Genomic DNA, 12,705 nt, shown 5'->3' with positions numbered 1-12,705 from the left:
TAAGGGAGCCTATATGGGCCTGATGGCCTCCTCTCATTTGTAAACTTCCTTATATTCTTGTGTCAGACACCTAGAAGTTTCTAGATGCGACTGAAGCCTCTTTTTCACAGATGTGATTCTAGTGAGGCACATGCTTTTAAAATTCAGTGCTGGGAGTATAAGAAAGGGAGGCTTTGGTAGGAAAAGTAGAAGGGAAACGTGGATTGTGCCTTTCCCGACTAGTTTGTGTTCCAGAGGTAATTTGAAGAAGGTGCATTTGGGCATGTTTTGTAAGACTGTCCCCCTGATTTTTACAGGAAACGATCGGTTGCTTCAGTTTGAAAGCATTGTTAAAAACGCACTGATCTCCCGAAGGGGCCTGTCTGTGAGAGACACACCAAGAGCTGGGAAGAATTGCTCATAAAAAAACGAATGGAAACACAACTGTCTTACTTTTTTCTGTTCTGTATCTGGTGTTTAGACACAATGATCTGGAACAGTTGGAGGAAATTATTATTTGTGCTGCACCCTGTGAATTACATAACACAAATTAATTGAAAAGCTCTGCAGAACAACACATATCTAATACACAACACAAGCAAGAAGTGGGGAAAAAAAACAGCAAATTGATTTTGTGAAACCAAAATATAAACTAAATTATACATTGAAATATTTAGTGAAAACACGTAAGCAAGCTCTGGAAATGGTGACAGGCACATAGAGGCATCGAGTTGCCAATTGGAATTTGGCAATGAGTTACACTGATGTGGTGCTGCACATGAGAAGGCTCTATGGTCCGTTGTGTGGAGTCTCTGATCTTTGAGAGAGTAAGAAGGCTCAAACTGGTATATATCACTGGCTAAGAGCTGATCTACGTTCATGCAAGAAATCCTTAAAATGATTTGGGTCTAGAACATTCAAGTCCACTCTAACTATCCCTGTGAGCCCTCTGCAGTTTACAGAGGATGGGTGTTATTTGCCCACAAGAGTCAAAACTTTAGCTCATGAGTTGTAGAAATATTCCAGTGAATTTAAATCCTTAAATGGGAGCACAACTATTTGGTTGACATCTATTAAACGAAAACGTGCTACGTGTCGCTTCTACACAGATTTGTTTTGTTTTTTTTCCAGATTTTGCACATCATGCTGCTTTAAAAGAGATTTAAAATAGCTAGAGCCAACTTTTGTGGTTCATTGATACTGGTATTTGCAGACACGGAGCTTGTTTGGGTGCCGAGCCAAGTCCTGCTATTCAAATAGGTGGAGAGTCAGCCTCTTGCTGCTGACCTTTTGACATTCCCCAGTAATGTGTGCCAGAGTTGCTGCTGGACTGGGATCAGACCTTCACCATTCCACAGTGGGGAGAATCAGCAGAGACCCTATTTCAGTTCCAGACAGCCAGCTACTCTGTGTGCTGCAACTGCTATAAATACCTCATTGCCCTGTGTAGTCCTGCTTACTAATAACGGGAGAAGACAGAGAGTGTTGTAGAGGCATAGAACAGATTTGACTAAATCTTCCAATTCAGTTCCTTGTTATTAGGGCCTTATTAGACTGTTTTTCTTTACACCCACTAGTCTTTGGAAATTATGTGTGATGCCCTCTTGCAGATCCTTGTGATCCCATGAGACTGGAACTGCAAAAAGCCAGAAATGGGAAATTCAGCCTCCAGCATTGACATCTTATTATTTTTTTTAATTGACAGTTGACTACTTTAAAGGTGACTGATTTGCAGTGATGTCAAAAGTGTACATTATGAAGTTCCAGTAGGGGTAGGTGTTGTGGATTTGAAGAGGTGGTGAATGGACAAGATGTCTGTGTCTCCTATGGAACAATCGGTGGATTTGGCTGGGTTACTGTGGAGTCAAAGCGGCACTGTCAGTTGGTTGAGTTGATTGTAGGATACATTCTCAGACATGATTCTGCATTCCCACAGGGGTGAAGTTGCTACCAGGTAAAACAAAAGTTGTTTTTCTTTTGCATAAACCAACCAAGAAGTGAACTGTGCCCTGGCTGTTGTATTTCTTTCTTCAATGTTATTTGTTATCTTTTGCTTCACTGGACATGATTGGTACCCAGTGCCCCAGGTCTTGGCTGTTAGCACTGGTCAAGCGCAGCAGCTCTCTGAGCCTCTGGAGGACTGTTTGCTGTGGAAGTAAACACTCAGTGCTTGTTCTTGGCGCACAGAGCAGGAAAAGATGGCAAATGAAATCAGAGATTTGGGAAACGATCGTTGGAAGTGAAAAATTGCTCCTACAAAGCTGTTGCCTTTAAACCTTAGATTTGACTATAAATCTCCCAGGTGGCCTCAGTGTACTGAATAGATTTGCAGTGTAGCCTCTAACAGTCTGTAATCTTTCTGTTCATGGTTAGTCATAAAATGAACCACTGTCTCTAGCATCTCTGCGAAGGAGAGTGGAATTCATTTAAGGGATTAATCTGAGTTTTGAGCAATTTGATTAGTATCCAGCTGCATAAGGCAACAGAAATGTGGAATTTATTATGTCTTAAAGGGAGCAGTGAGTTCATCCCTCATCTTGCCTTAACATGTTTTAACAAGTGTATAGATGGCACTGTCTGTTCTGTTTTATTAAACATAAGTGCTGTTTTAAAATCTATATATTTATATCTCTTTGTGTTACTTTGATTATAAAAAGTAGCACTTGGTAGCTGTTCATACTTTTAAAGGTTGTTTTTCCCTTTTTTTTGTCAGATCCCAAAACATCTGCAGAAGTGGATTTAGACAGTTCTGCTGAGTGGGAGATTAAAACCATCACCAGTGCACTGAAGTACTATCTAAGGTATGTGTTGACTTAATGAATTAATATCCATTTTGTATGGTTTATTTTATCATTCAAGAATTCCAAGACGTGCTGTAACAAGGCCTAGCCAAGCCACATACCATCATTGAAATGCAGCCAATTAGGAATAAGTCTGACATTCTTACCTGTCCTACAGCTGGGCCTTAAAGAGCCTGAGAGGAGGGTGGTGGTCAGAAGAAGCTGAAACATTTTTATGTCAAGTTTTTGATTTTATTTTGTGTGGCGTATGAACTCAAAGACAAGGGCAGCACATAACAGCAAAGCTATATTTTACATGTTCAACATTATTTGAAAAGAAAAATAAAAAAAATCCACTTAGTTGTATTTTTTTCCCAATATTTCTGAGGTGATGTGATGTGAGCAGTGATGTATCAGCAAAACGTGCAGTTTTGTTGTGGATTTAGGTAACTACGTTCTATAAGGTCATGGGCAACCCTGAAGCTTATTTGACATGATGGTCTTGATGAAAATTCGTTGTTCATTTAATGTTTTGACCATTAAAGAGATGAGGAATCAGTTCTTTTTAGTGCCTGTTATTATAAAAAAGGCAGAATTTCGGAATTCATTTTGAAAGTGTTTGTTATATCTCATATACAGTACAGTCATGTGAAAAAGAAAGTACACTCTTTCAATTCTATGGTTTTATAGATCAGGACATAACAAACAATCATCTGGTCCTTACCAGGTCCTAGAATTAGGTAAATCTAACCTCAAGTGACAAACAACACATAACCGATTCTACTATGGAATTATTTATTTAACAAAAAATAAGCCAACATGCAGAAACATGCAAAAAATGATTCAGGGGCTTGTAGAACCACCTTTAGCAGCAATAACTTGAAGTAATCATTTTCTGTATGAATGTATCAGTCTCTCACAACGTTTTGGAGGCTTTTGGCCCACTCTTCTTAACAACATTGCTTCAGTTCAGTGATGTTTGAGGGTATTCGTTTATGCACAGCTTTTATATGGTCCCGCCACAGCATCTCAATGGGGTTGAGGTCTGGACTTTCACTTGGCCACTCCAGTACCATTTTTTTCTTTTTCAGCCATTGTTGTAGATTTTCCAGTGTGCTTGGGACAGTGTATCATTGTCCTGTTGCATAACCCAGTTTCGGCCAAGCTGTAGCTGTCGGACAGATGGCCTCACATTTGTCTCTAGAATTATTTGGTATAAAGAGGAGTTCATGGTCGACTCGATGACTGCAAGGTGCCCAGGTCCTGTAGCTCCAAAACAAGCCCAAATCATCACCCCTCCACCACCGTGCTTGATGGTTGGTATGAGGTGTTTGTGGTGATACGCTGTGTTTGGTTTGGCCAAACATGGTGTTGTATATAATGACCAAGCATCTCCACTTTGGTCTCGTTTGTCCGAAGGACATTGTTCCAGAAATCTTGTGGTTTGTTCAGATACAACTTGGCAAACCTAAGTCATGCTGCCATGTTCTTTTTGGAGAGAAGGGGCTTCCTCCTGGCTACCCTTCCATGAAAGCCATATTTGTTCAGTCTTTTTCTGTCGTACTGTCATGAACTTTAACATTTAACATGTTAACCGAGGCCTGTAGATTCCTGGATGTAGCTCTTGGGTTCTTTGCGATTTCTCTGAGTATTATACGGTCTGACCTTGGGGTAAATTTGCTGGGATGCCCACTCCTGGGAAGATTGGCAACTGTCTTGAATGTTCTCCATTTGTAAATAATTCTTCTCACTGTAGAATGATGGATTTCAAATTGTTTGGAAATTGCCTTATAACCCTTCCCAGATTGAGCAGCAACAATGGCTTCTCTGAGTTCATTGCTGATGTTTTTTCTCCTTGGCATGGTGTTAACACACACCTGAATGCTCCAGACCACCAAAGTGCCAAAAGTTCTGCTTTTATAGAGGTGGTCACACTTCCTGATGATCAACCAATCAAGTGCATTTGGCTGCTAATTACCTTCTTAATTCCTATTGGAGCAGTAAGGGTGTACTTAATTTTTCCCACATGGTTTCTGCATTTTGGCTTACTTTTTGTTGAATAAATAATGACATAGTGAAATCTGTTGTGTTGTCTGTTATCTGAGGCTAGATTTGTCTAATTATAGAAGTTGGTGAGGACCAGACGATTGTTTTTTATGCCCTGTATGTAAAACTATTGAATTGAAAGAGGGTGTACTTTCTTTTTCACATGACTGTATGTGAAACCTTAGTTTTATTATATAGATTGTGAAGAAATAAAGCACATTATAATATGAGTGAATGTAATTTTTGGGGATATTTAATATGAAACACAAAGTAGTACAATTCTGCAGTGTGACTCTACCCCTTAAATTTAATTTTCCTTATTTCAAAGACATGTTTTCTCAAGGAATATTGGTGTGAATACATTATTTCTTCCTAAAGATTAAGATTTGTGTTACATTTGGTCTGAAATAGTTTTATGTGTATTGATGGGCTGTCCTCCAGAGAAAGAGAATCTTGAAGAATCACGCTAGTCTTCCTTTTTAAATCCTTCTTTTTCAGAATGTTGCCTGCACCTCTCATGACGTATCAGTATCAGAGAAGCTTTATCAAAGCAGCCAGTAAGTTGTTCTGTTTTTGAGTTCTTCTTGAAGGTTAAATGATTATTTTAACAGATCAAATGGTAGCTTTTTAAACCCACTGCTTGAGATGGTGTTGCATTACCTTTGTCCTCTGAGGTAGGGAAGGTTTTGCTTTGTGTTAAATTTGGCAGGTAATCGAGGAAGTGATTTAACTGTGTTGCCTCAAGTGATTGTATCACTTAAAGACAATCTTTATCTGCCAAGGCTCGTTTCATAGGGAATGAGCAATTAATTGCATGTTATTTTCTCCCTCTGGAATTGCACGGCATCCAGTAGTCACACACTCTGTGTCTGAGGTTAGCCTGTTTGAAAATGGCAAGGCAGTTGTCACACAATCACTGGTAATGTTAAATACCTGCAGTCAATCAGAGCTGTGCTGTTCAACAAACATATCTGTTTCCAGATGTTCTGTGTGAGACAGTTTCCCACCTGGACCAGATCTATGTCAGGGCATGTACTGGGAATGGCAGTGTTTGGTTTTCAGTGTAGAGGAACTTTGTTTTGTGCATTAGTTTATAGTCTATCTTTATCTAGGTCCTTCTCAAAGAGACCTGACATGTTTTTAATAGGTTCTTTGTTTGAATGGAGAATTATTTAAAAAATAGCTATTTTTTTCAGATGCAGGTGTTAATCTGACTACTTGCAATTTGAGTAAATCTGTTTGTAACCAACAACAGCGACCGGTTTATTGAATTGAATTAATGAAGGACTGACATCAATTTTTATAGAGTTCACTTCCCCCCATCCACAGATTGACCTTTCTAAATTTATGGTCACATTGCACTGAGAGTTCCCTGAGAGACACTTATCTTCTGCTTCAGCATTGCACTGCAGAGAGAATATTGGCTCTATGTCTGGCTAAGCAAACCAAACAAAGCTCACTTTAGGTTTCTTTAACTGCATAATTTTTGATGTTGTTAAATCATCTAGATGGCTTTATACATCAGACTAAACCTTTTTTGTTTTAAGATTTAGAAGATTAACATTTATCTTTAAATATCCATCTGCCCAATTCATTTTCTAACTGCTTTATTCAGGGTCACGGGGGAGCACTCTGGAAACTTTGGACGGATGGTACACATGGACACAAACACACACATGCTCACGCCAGGGCCAGTTTTCCCTACTTCTAAAAGCCAATGAATCTACCAATATATCTTTGAACTGTGGTAGGAAAATGGAGCACCCACACAAACACTGGGAGAACATACAAACTCCAGACAGATAGCACCCCAAGAGGTGAACCCAGGGCCACAATGTTTGAGACAGGAATGTTAACCGCTGTTACTCCATGCTACCCCTCCACCCTTTAATTGTCAGAATTGTTGATCTTTTTTTCCTTCATATTATTTCATTTTTATGTTAGAACTTGACAATCTGGAAGCACGCATCTCTGAGATTCACAGCATTGTTCACCGACTTCCTGAGAAAAACCGACAGATGCTGGAACTACTGATGAAGCACTTGGCCAGGTAAGAGCTGTAGATGAAGTATTTGTGTATCTACAAAATGTGCAACCCCCCCCACAAAATTCACACTTTGGTTTCCAGTGGTTTAAGTGAGTGTTATCAAGTGTTAATATGCCGGTAAGCAAGTAGGGAATATTATATTTTCTGGTTGTTTGTACAGTATGGGTAGTTTTTTCTTCTTTTTTTCATTTGATTACAATGGATACAGAAAAAATGTAAGACAAGGAGCTTTTTTGCACAATCCAGTCTGGTGTTTCACGCGTAAAAGACAACACCCTGTTTGAGTCTTTATCAACACAAAAACATAAAGAAAAAACAACAAAGAAAATTAGCTAAAAGGAAATCCAAATTTCACATGCAAAACAATTTAGCGAAATGTGGAAAACAGCTGCATGTATAAATCAGACGTCCACTTAGAATTCTGCATACATGTTGACCACATTATGCTGTAGACCCACCCTTGGAAACAAGCAAAGTACAAAAGTGCTGCATCTGTAGCACTTTTACGAGCACTTCCCGTCTCTAAATGTCATCAAGCAAGTCCTGGGCCGTGTCCAGACAGACTCTTTCCACCTCACATGAAAGAGCAGAGCAGTAGCAACAGAGATGCAGCTGGTTCTATGCATCGTTGTCATAGTGATGAGCCGACTGGTATGTCTGAAGCTCATCCCTGCCTCCCAAGATCTTGGACTCTCCCTGTTGTGTGCAGGTCCCTGAGATCTCTCAACACCACAATAAAGCCTCTCTTTCCCTTCTAGACAACCTTTAGATGGGATACCGCAGCTTCCAAGAAAATTACAGTGTAAAATTCAAGCAGAATTACAACATCATTATGCTTTAAGGAAGGGTGGAAACAATAAAGCTAGACACACCCTGATATTGTTATGGGTCTGATTGCAACTGACTGCAGAAAAGTATTTAAAATATTGGTCGAAATGTGTTTTTATTCTTATTTTCTACCTTTTATCTTTCAAATACAAATATATCTTGTATTTGTTAATAATATTTCGCAAAGAGGAGTACTGTATATGCTTTAAGTGTTTTAGTGGGTGTTTGTTGTAGAGAGTCGTAGACAAAATATTTAGTGCCTTAAGCTGTTTTCCTATTGGTTCCTTTTATAGCTCACAGAATCAAGTGATCACATTGGCAAAAAGTGTACAAAAGGTTCAAGTTGTGTTTTCAATTACAGCAAACATTTCATACAGTAACTCATATAAAAGGAATTCCCCATTTATCATTAAAATCCATCATCCTAACATTGTAAAACATATATAGTGTAGTAGTTTAAAAAATGTGCTCTTAATGGATTTATGGATATTTTTTTGTCTGATATAACACCCACATAGAAATCCATGCAGTATTTTTTGATGTAGTTATGTATTTGGTTTTACTTTATGTAATATAATGCCAAATATATTTTCTCTTAAATCTTCATGTTATTATATAGCATTCCCTTCCTCAAAATTAAATACTGTTTTGTGGTGTCAATGGGCAAAGATGGGGCAATATTCTGATCCACAAAACAGATTCTTTACAATTAGTAGAAAAATAAATATTTGGTTTCCCCATACGGTTAACATTGGATGTTTCCTTTTCCCATGTCCAGTGTGGCAGACCACCATCAGCACAATCTGATGACAGTGGCCAATCTTGGAGTGGTGTTCGGGCCCACACTGCTCAGACCCCAGGAGGAGACTGTCGCGGCCATCATGGATATCAAGTTCCAGAACATCGTAATCGAGATCCTCATCGAGAACCACGAAAAGGTGAAGGGACCAGGCTAAACTAGAGGATCGGGGCCTGTCGTGTTTGTTTGGAGATATACACGTGACAGACCTGCAGATGAAAGGCATACGCTGTAGTCATTCTTCTACCATTTATTATTGAATTTCACTTCCTTTTGAATTTAAAGTGATTTTTTTTTAAAAAAGGAATAATTTTTCTCTTGTTTTCATCAATAGTTTTTACTTCTAGTTCATTAGTTACATTCTTTCAACAACATTGAATCTGCAAGCCTGTTATTTTTAAGTGCATGGACACATTATTTTGGGCAGCACAGTGGTGCAGTGGTTAGCATTGCTCCCTTACAGCGCTGGGGCCCTGGCTTCAATTCCTGGGGTACTATCTGCATGGAGTTTGTATGCTCTTCCCTGTTGGCAAGAGATTGCTCTGGGTGCTCTAGTTTCGTCTCACAGTCCAAAAATATGCTGACAGGTTAATTGGCTTCTGGGAAAATTGGCCCCGGTGTGAGTTTGTGTATGTTTGTGTCTGTATGTGCCCTATGATGAACTGGAAGTCCTTTGCAGGGTGTTTCCTGTGTTGCGCCCATTGCTTTCAGGGAAACGCTTTGGCTCCCCCTCAACCCTGAATTGGTTAAGTGGTTAGAAAATAGATAGCTGGTTGGCAGTATTTCTGCTTGGTGACTTTTGTTTAACGGCCCTTTTTAGGACATGTCCCTCATATGTAACATGGTGCTTAGTTATGGGTCCACTTTGCTGAACGCATCACAGATTTACCTTTTTTTCTCCGCTCTGCTGTTATGTGTAACAAAGTGACACAACATAGAAAAAGATCTTATACCTTGGAAGGAGAGAGCTTATTTTTTTTCTTTTCTCAGATTTTCAGCACTGCACCCAACCCCAGTACGGCGCAGGTGAATTCGCAACATCCGCTGCCACGGCGACGCAGTGCCGAATGCAAACCGCCCTCCTGCAGTGAGAGACCCCTGACGCTTTTCCACACCCCACCGCCCACTGAGAAAGGTCAGTCCTGGGGTTAGCTCCCGAGACACTCTCTCTCTCATCTGCTAGTTTCAGAGAGGTCTGCTAATCAAAACAACCCCCAGACAGCAGTCTGCGTTTTAGTCAGTTAAGGGCATGTATGGATGACATTTTGAGGATTGAAAATCACAACAAGCCCAAAATACATGGTGAGCAGTCAGTGTTTGAGGTGTCTGAAGCGCATTATGTCCTTGCTTATTCACCCACACACCTCACGCCAGTGATAATCAATGTCACAACATGGGCTTCTGGATTCAGGTGAATGCATGGTTTGTGTGCATCCGTTTTGTTTGTTATGAATGTTTTGTGATTGTGGCCCTCATCGTCACAAACACACAAAGAGTTTGAAACCATGCATTGTATAATCGAGGGTTTGGATAATTGATGTTCTGATGTCATTATTACACTTACATGGAACAGTCTGTATTGCATGAAATTCACAACCACAACCCACCTCATAGAATCCTGCTTTGTTTATTTTTGTTTTTTATGCTGGTTGTAGAGAAAAGAGACAGCGTGTTAAACTCCAGCGCAGAGTCTATTGTGACCAACTCATCCAATAACTCCAACTGCACTCAAAAGGCCAAGCTTAACAGTCTCAACTGTAGCGACCCTGACTTGGATACAGTCATGGGGAGACAAAACAGACCCAACTCTCTGTGAGTACACTATTTCTGGTTTCTTTATTTAAGAGAGAACTCTTCTTCCCTACAGGAAAAATAAAATGAGGTAATCCTGGCCTTTTATGACTTCTTTGCTTTTTAAATAACTTCCTTCAGTTCTGAGCAGTCGTCTGAGGTCTCAAATGGTTACCTCATGAACATGTTAAGAAATTTATTCTGTGTTGCTCGCCAATTACAGTACTTGCGAAGGGCTATTTATGTGTCCTTGATTAAAACATAGCTGTGTCATGAAATAGCAAAGTAATGGATTGTGAAAACCCTGACATTGTACTTGCTTGAAATGCAATTAGTTCCATTCCATTAGGGACCGTATGAGATGAAATTGAGAAGAGTGACCCAAGGAGGCTCAGAGTAACTGAGTGTGTGTGTTATGACTTCAGTTGTATCTACAGAAAGGCTCTCATCAGCATCTGATACCCGCACCGGAGTTAATAAGAGTAAATAGCACATTCTGTAGCCCATAGCTTAAGTGGATCTTCTTCAAATCAGCATCTGTGTTCTTCAATCTTTTTTTAAGATGCTAGAAAAAAAGGTAAACCTAGATATTCTCAAAAATGACTCATCTAAAGGGTACTGTAATTTACAATGCAAAACAGTGGCCTCTTTATGGATCATTCTTGATGCATAAATAAATGAGTAGAAGTGACATTTTTTCTGTAGTGGATGTACAATATGTTGCTTAATTGTTTGACTCAATTTACTACACGCCTTTGATAAAAGTAAGACTCATTAATGTACACCAGGCTTTTTCAGTCATCTTAAGCTATCTTTGAAACACCCACAATTAAAATTTGTTTGGATGCATTTGTAGATGGACCCATACTTTCATTTTCTAACCACTTCATCCAATTCAGAGGGAGTTGGAGCCTATCCCGGCAAGCAACAGCTACAAGGCAGGCTACAATCTTGATGGGATGCCAGTCTATTGCAGAGCACAAACAGACATAAACACATACTCACACTGGGGCCAGTTTTGCTAGAAGCCAGTTACCCTACCAATATGTCTTTGGACTGTGAGAGGTAACCCACAAAAACATGAGAACTCCACGCAGAGAGTGCCCCAGGTCTGGAATTGAGCCCGAGGTCCCAGCACTAACCATGATAACCACTGCGCCACCATGCTGTTCACAATGTGACGCATGAGGCATAAATATGGGATTCTTTCACAGGACCCTTTTAATGCAAATAAATTCAATACATTTACTTTTTCAATTTTTGGCCAGATCAATGTTGCAGATGATTTACCACCAATAGGAGTCATTCTGACCCCTACAGTGCTGGGTCATGATCTGGTGCTTTAAAGTTTTCTTTTCTCATTTTAGGCGTCTTTTATATTCTATTTTGTTGTTGACATTTTAAAGGACAACTGTAAAAAATGACTTGATTTATTCCCCGGGATAAATACAAACCGGCAATAAAAGCCCCAAGTGAGTCAGCATTCCTCTGTTGTCTTGGAATCTTCTATTAAAATATTTCCTTTCCCACCGCTACACATAGAAGAGAGATGAGTCACTGTAAGGACAAATCAAGACACGTTTCCAGACGTTTAGAGAAAAATAAAAGCCTCTTGTTTTCAGTTTTGCTGTCTTTTTTTTTAAATTCCTCATTCTTGGAGCTTGCACATCCCAGACAGTGATAAAATGAAAAAGATTGTGGCTTTTCAGGCTATACACAAGGCTCATCACTAGAAATTGGGGGGATAGGAAAGAATGAAGTCTGCACTTACAAAGCAATCCCGCCCAAGAGATGCATAATGAGAATGTCTCTGACTATTAATGATCAATCACTACATCTGTAGTCTCTCTCCTTTCTGCAGAGATAGAGAAACAAGAAAGATAAAGGAAATTAGAGGACATGAGCAAAAACCACAGAACAGGAAAAACAATGTAATCTTGATGGGACAAAATATTAATTTTTAAAGATGCAGGTTTTTTTCAAAAACATTAGACACAAAATAGCATATACAACTATGTACTTGTTGTAATCTTGCCTTATACACCTTTTTGTATACATGTTTTTTGCTAACATGTCATTTCTACTGTATATCTGCTCTGAACTGGATTCATACTCTTAGCCTTTGAAAGTTTATTTTCAATTTTACAAATGTGTTATGCAGAAAAGGATAGGATGCTGCTAGAAATCAAATGCTAATCTGTTATTGGATGAATCTGTGAATCTGCTTTATCATGCAATGATTTCCAGTATTTTAAAATTCTGCAATTATATTGGACAGAATGAACAAGAGTCATATTTGTGTGCCACCCTGAGTATCAAGCATTTAAAATAATATTTTAGTATCAGGGAATTAGTTTGAGACAGCAGATTCATTGGGTTTCAGTGAAGAACTGACACCACCTAGCATTTTCTGTCTGGGACCCAGTAGTTGTGAA

The 12,705-nt window shown here is 39.3% G+C and overlaps 1 protein-coding gene across 4 annotated transcripts in view; it reads left to right on the top strand.

Annotated features, from left to right (window-relative positions):
- LOC102697225 (rho GTPase-activating protein 26) overlaps nt 1-12,705 on the top strand; it is an 82,903-nt gene that overhangs the window by 54,638 nt on the left and 15,560 nt on the right. For all 4 annotated transcript variants that reach the window (XR_011191157.1, XR_011191158.1, XM_015349451.2 and 1 more), the window contains exons 15-20: nt 2,693-2,780; nt 5,304-5,362; nt 6,750-6,855; nt 8,459-8,618; nt 9,470-9,614; nt 10,135-10,291. Coding sequence is in view for 2 of the 4 variants with exons in the window: in XM_015349451.2 (XP_015204937.1) it covers nt 2,693-2,780; nt 5,304-5,362; nt 6,750-6,855; nt 8,459-8,618; nt 9,470-9,614; nt 10,135-10,291 (715 nt within the window). In the remaining 2 variants the exon portion in view is untranslated. The remainder of the gene's footprint in view (nt 1-2,692; nt 2,781-5,303; nt 5,363-6,749; nt 6,856-8,458; nt 8,619-9,469; nt 9,615-10,134; nt 10,292-12,705) is intronic.

The sequence above is a fragment of the Lepisosteus oculatus genome, chromosome 11 (genome assembly GCF_040954835.1).
Source record: "Lepisosteus oculatus isolate fLepOcu1 chromosome 11, fLepOcu1.hap2, whole genome shotgun sequence".
In the NCBI taxonomy this organism is placed as follows: domain Eukaryota; kingdom Metazoa; phylum Chordata; class Actinopteri; order Semionotiformes; family Lepisosteidae; genus Lepisosteus; species Lepisosteus oculatus.
The sequence above is the reverse complement of the archived record's forward strand: the minus strand, read 5'-3'. Positions and strand labels throughout refer to the sequence as shown.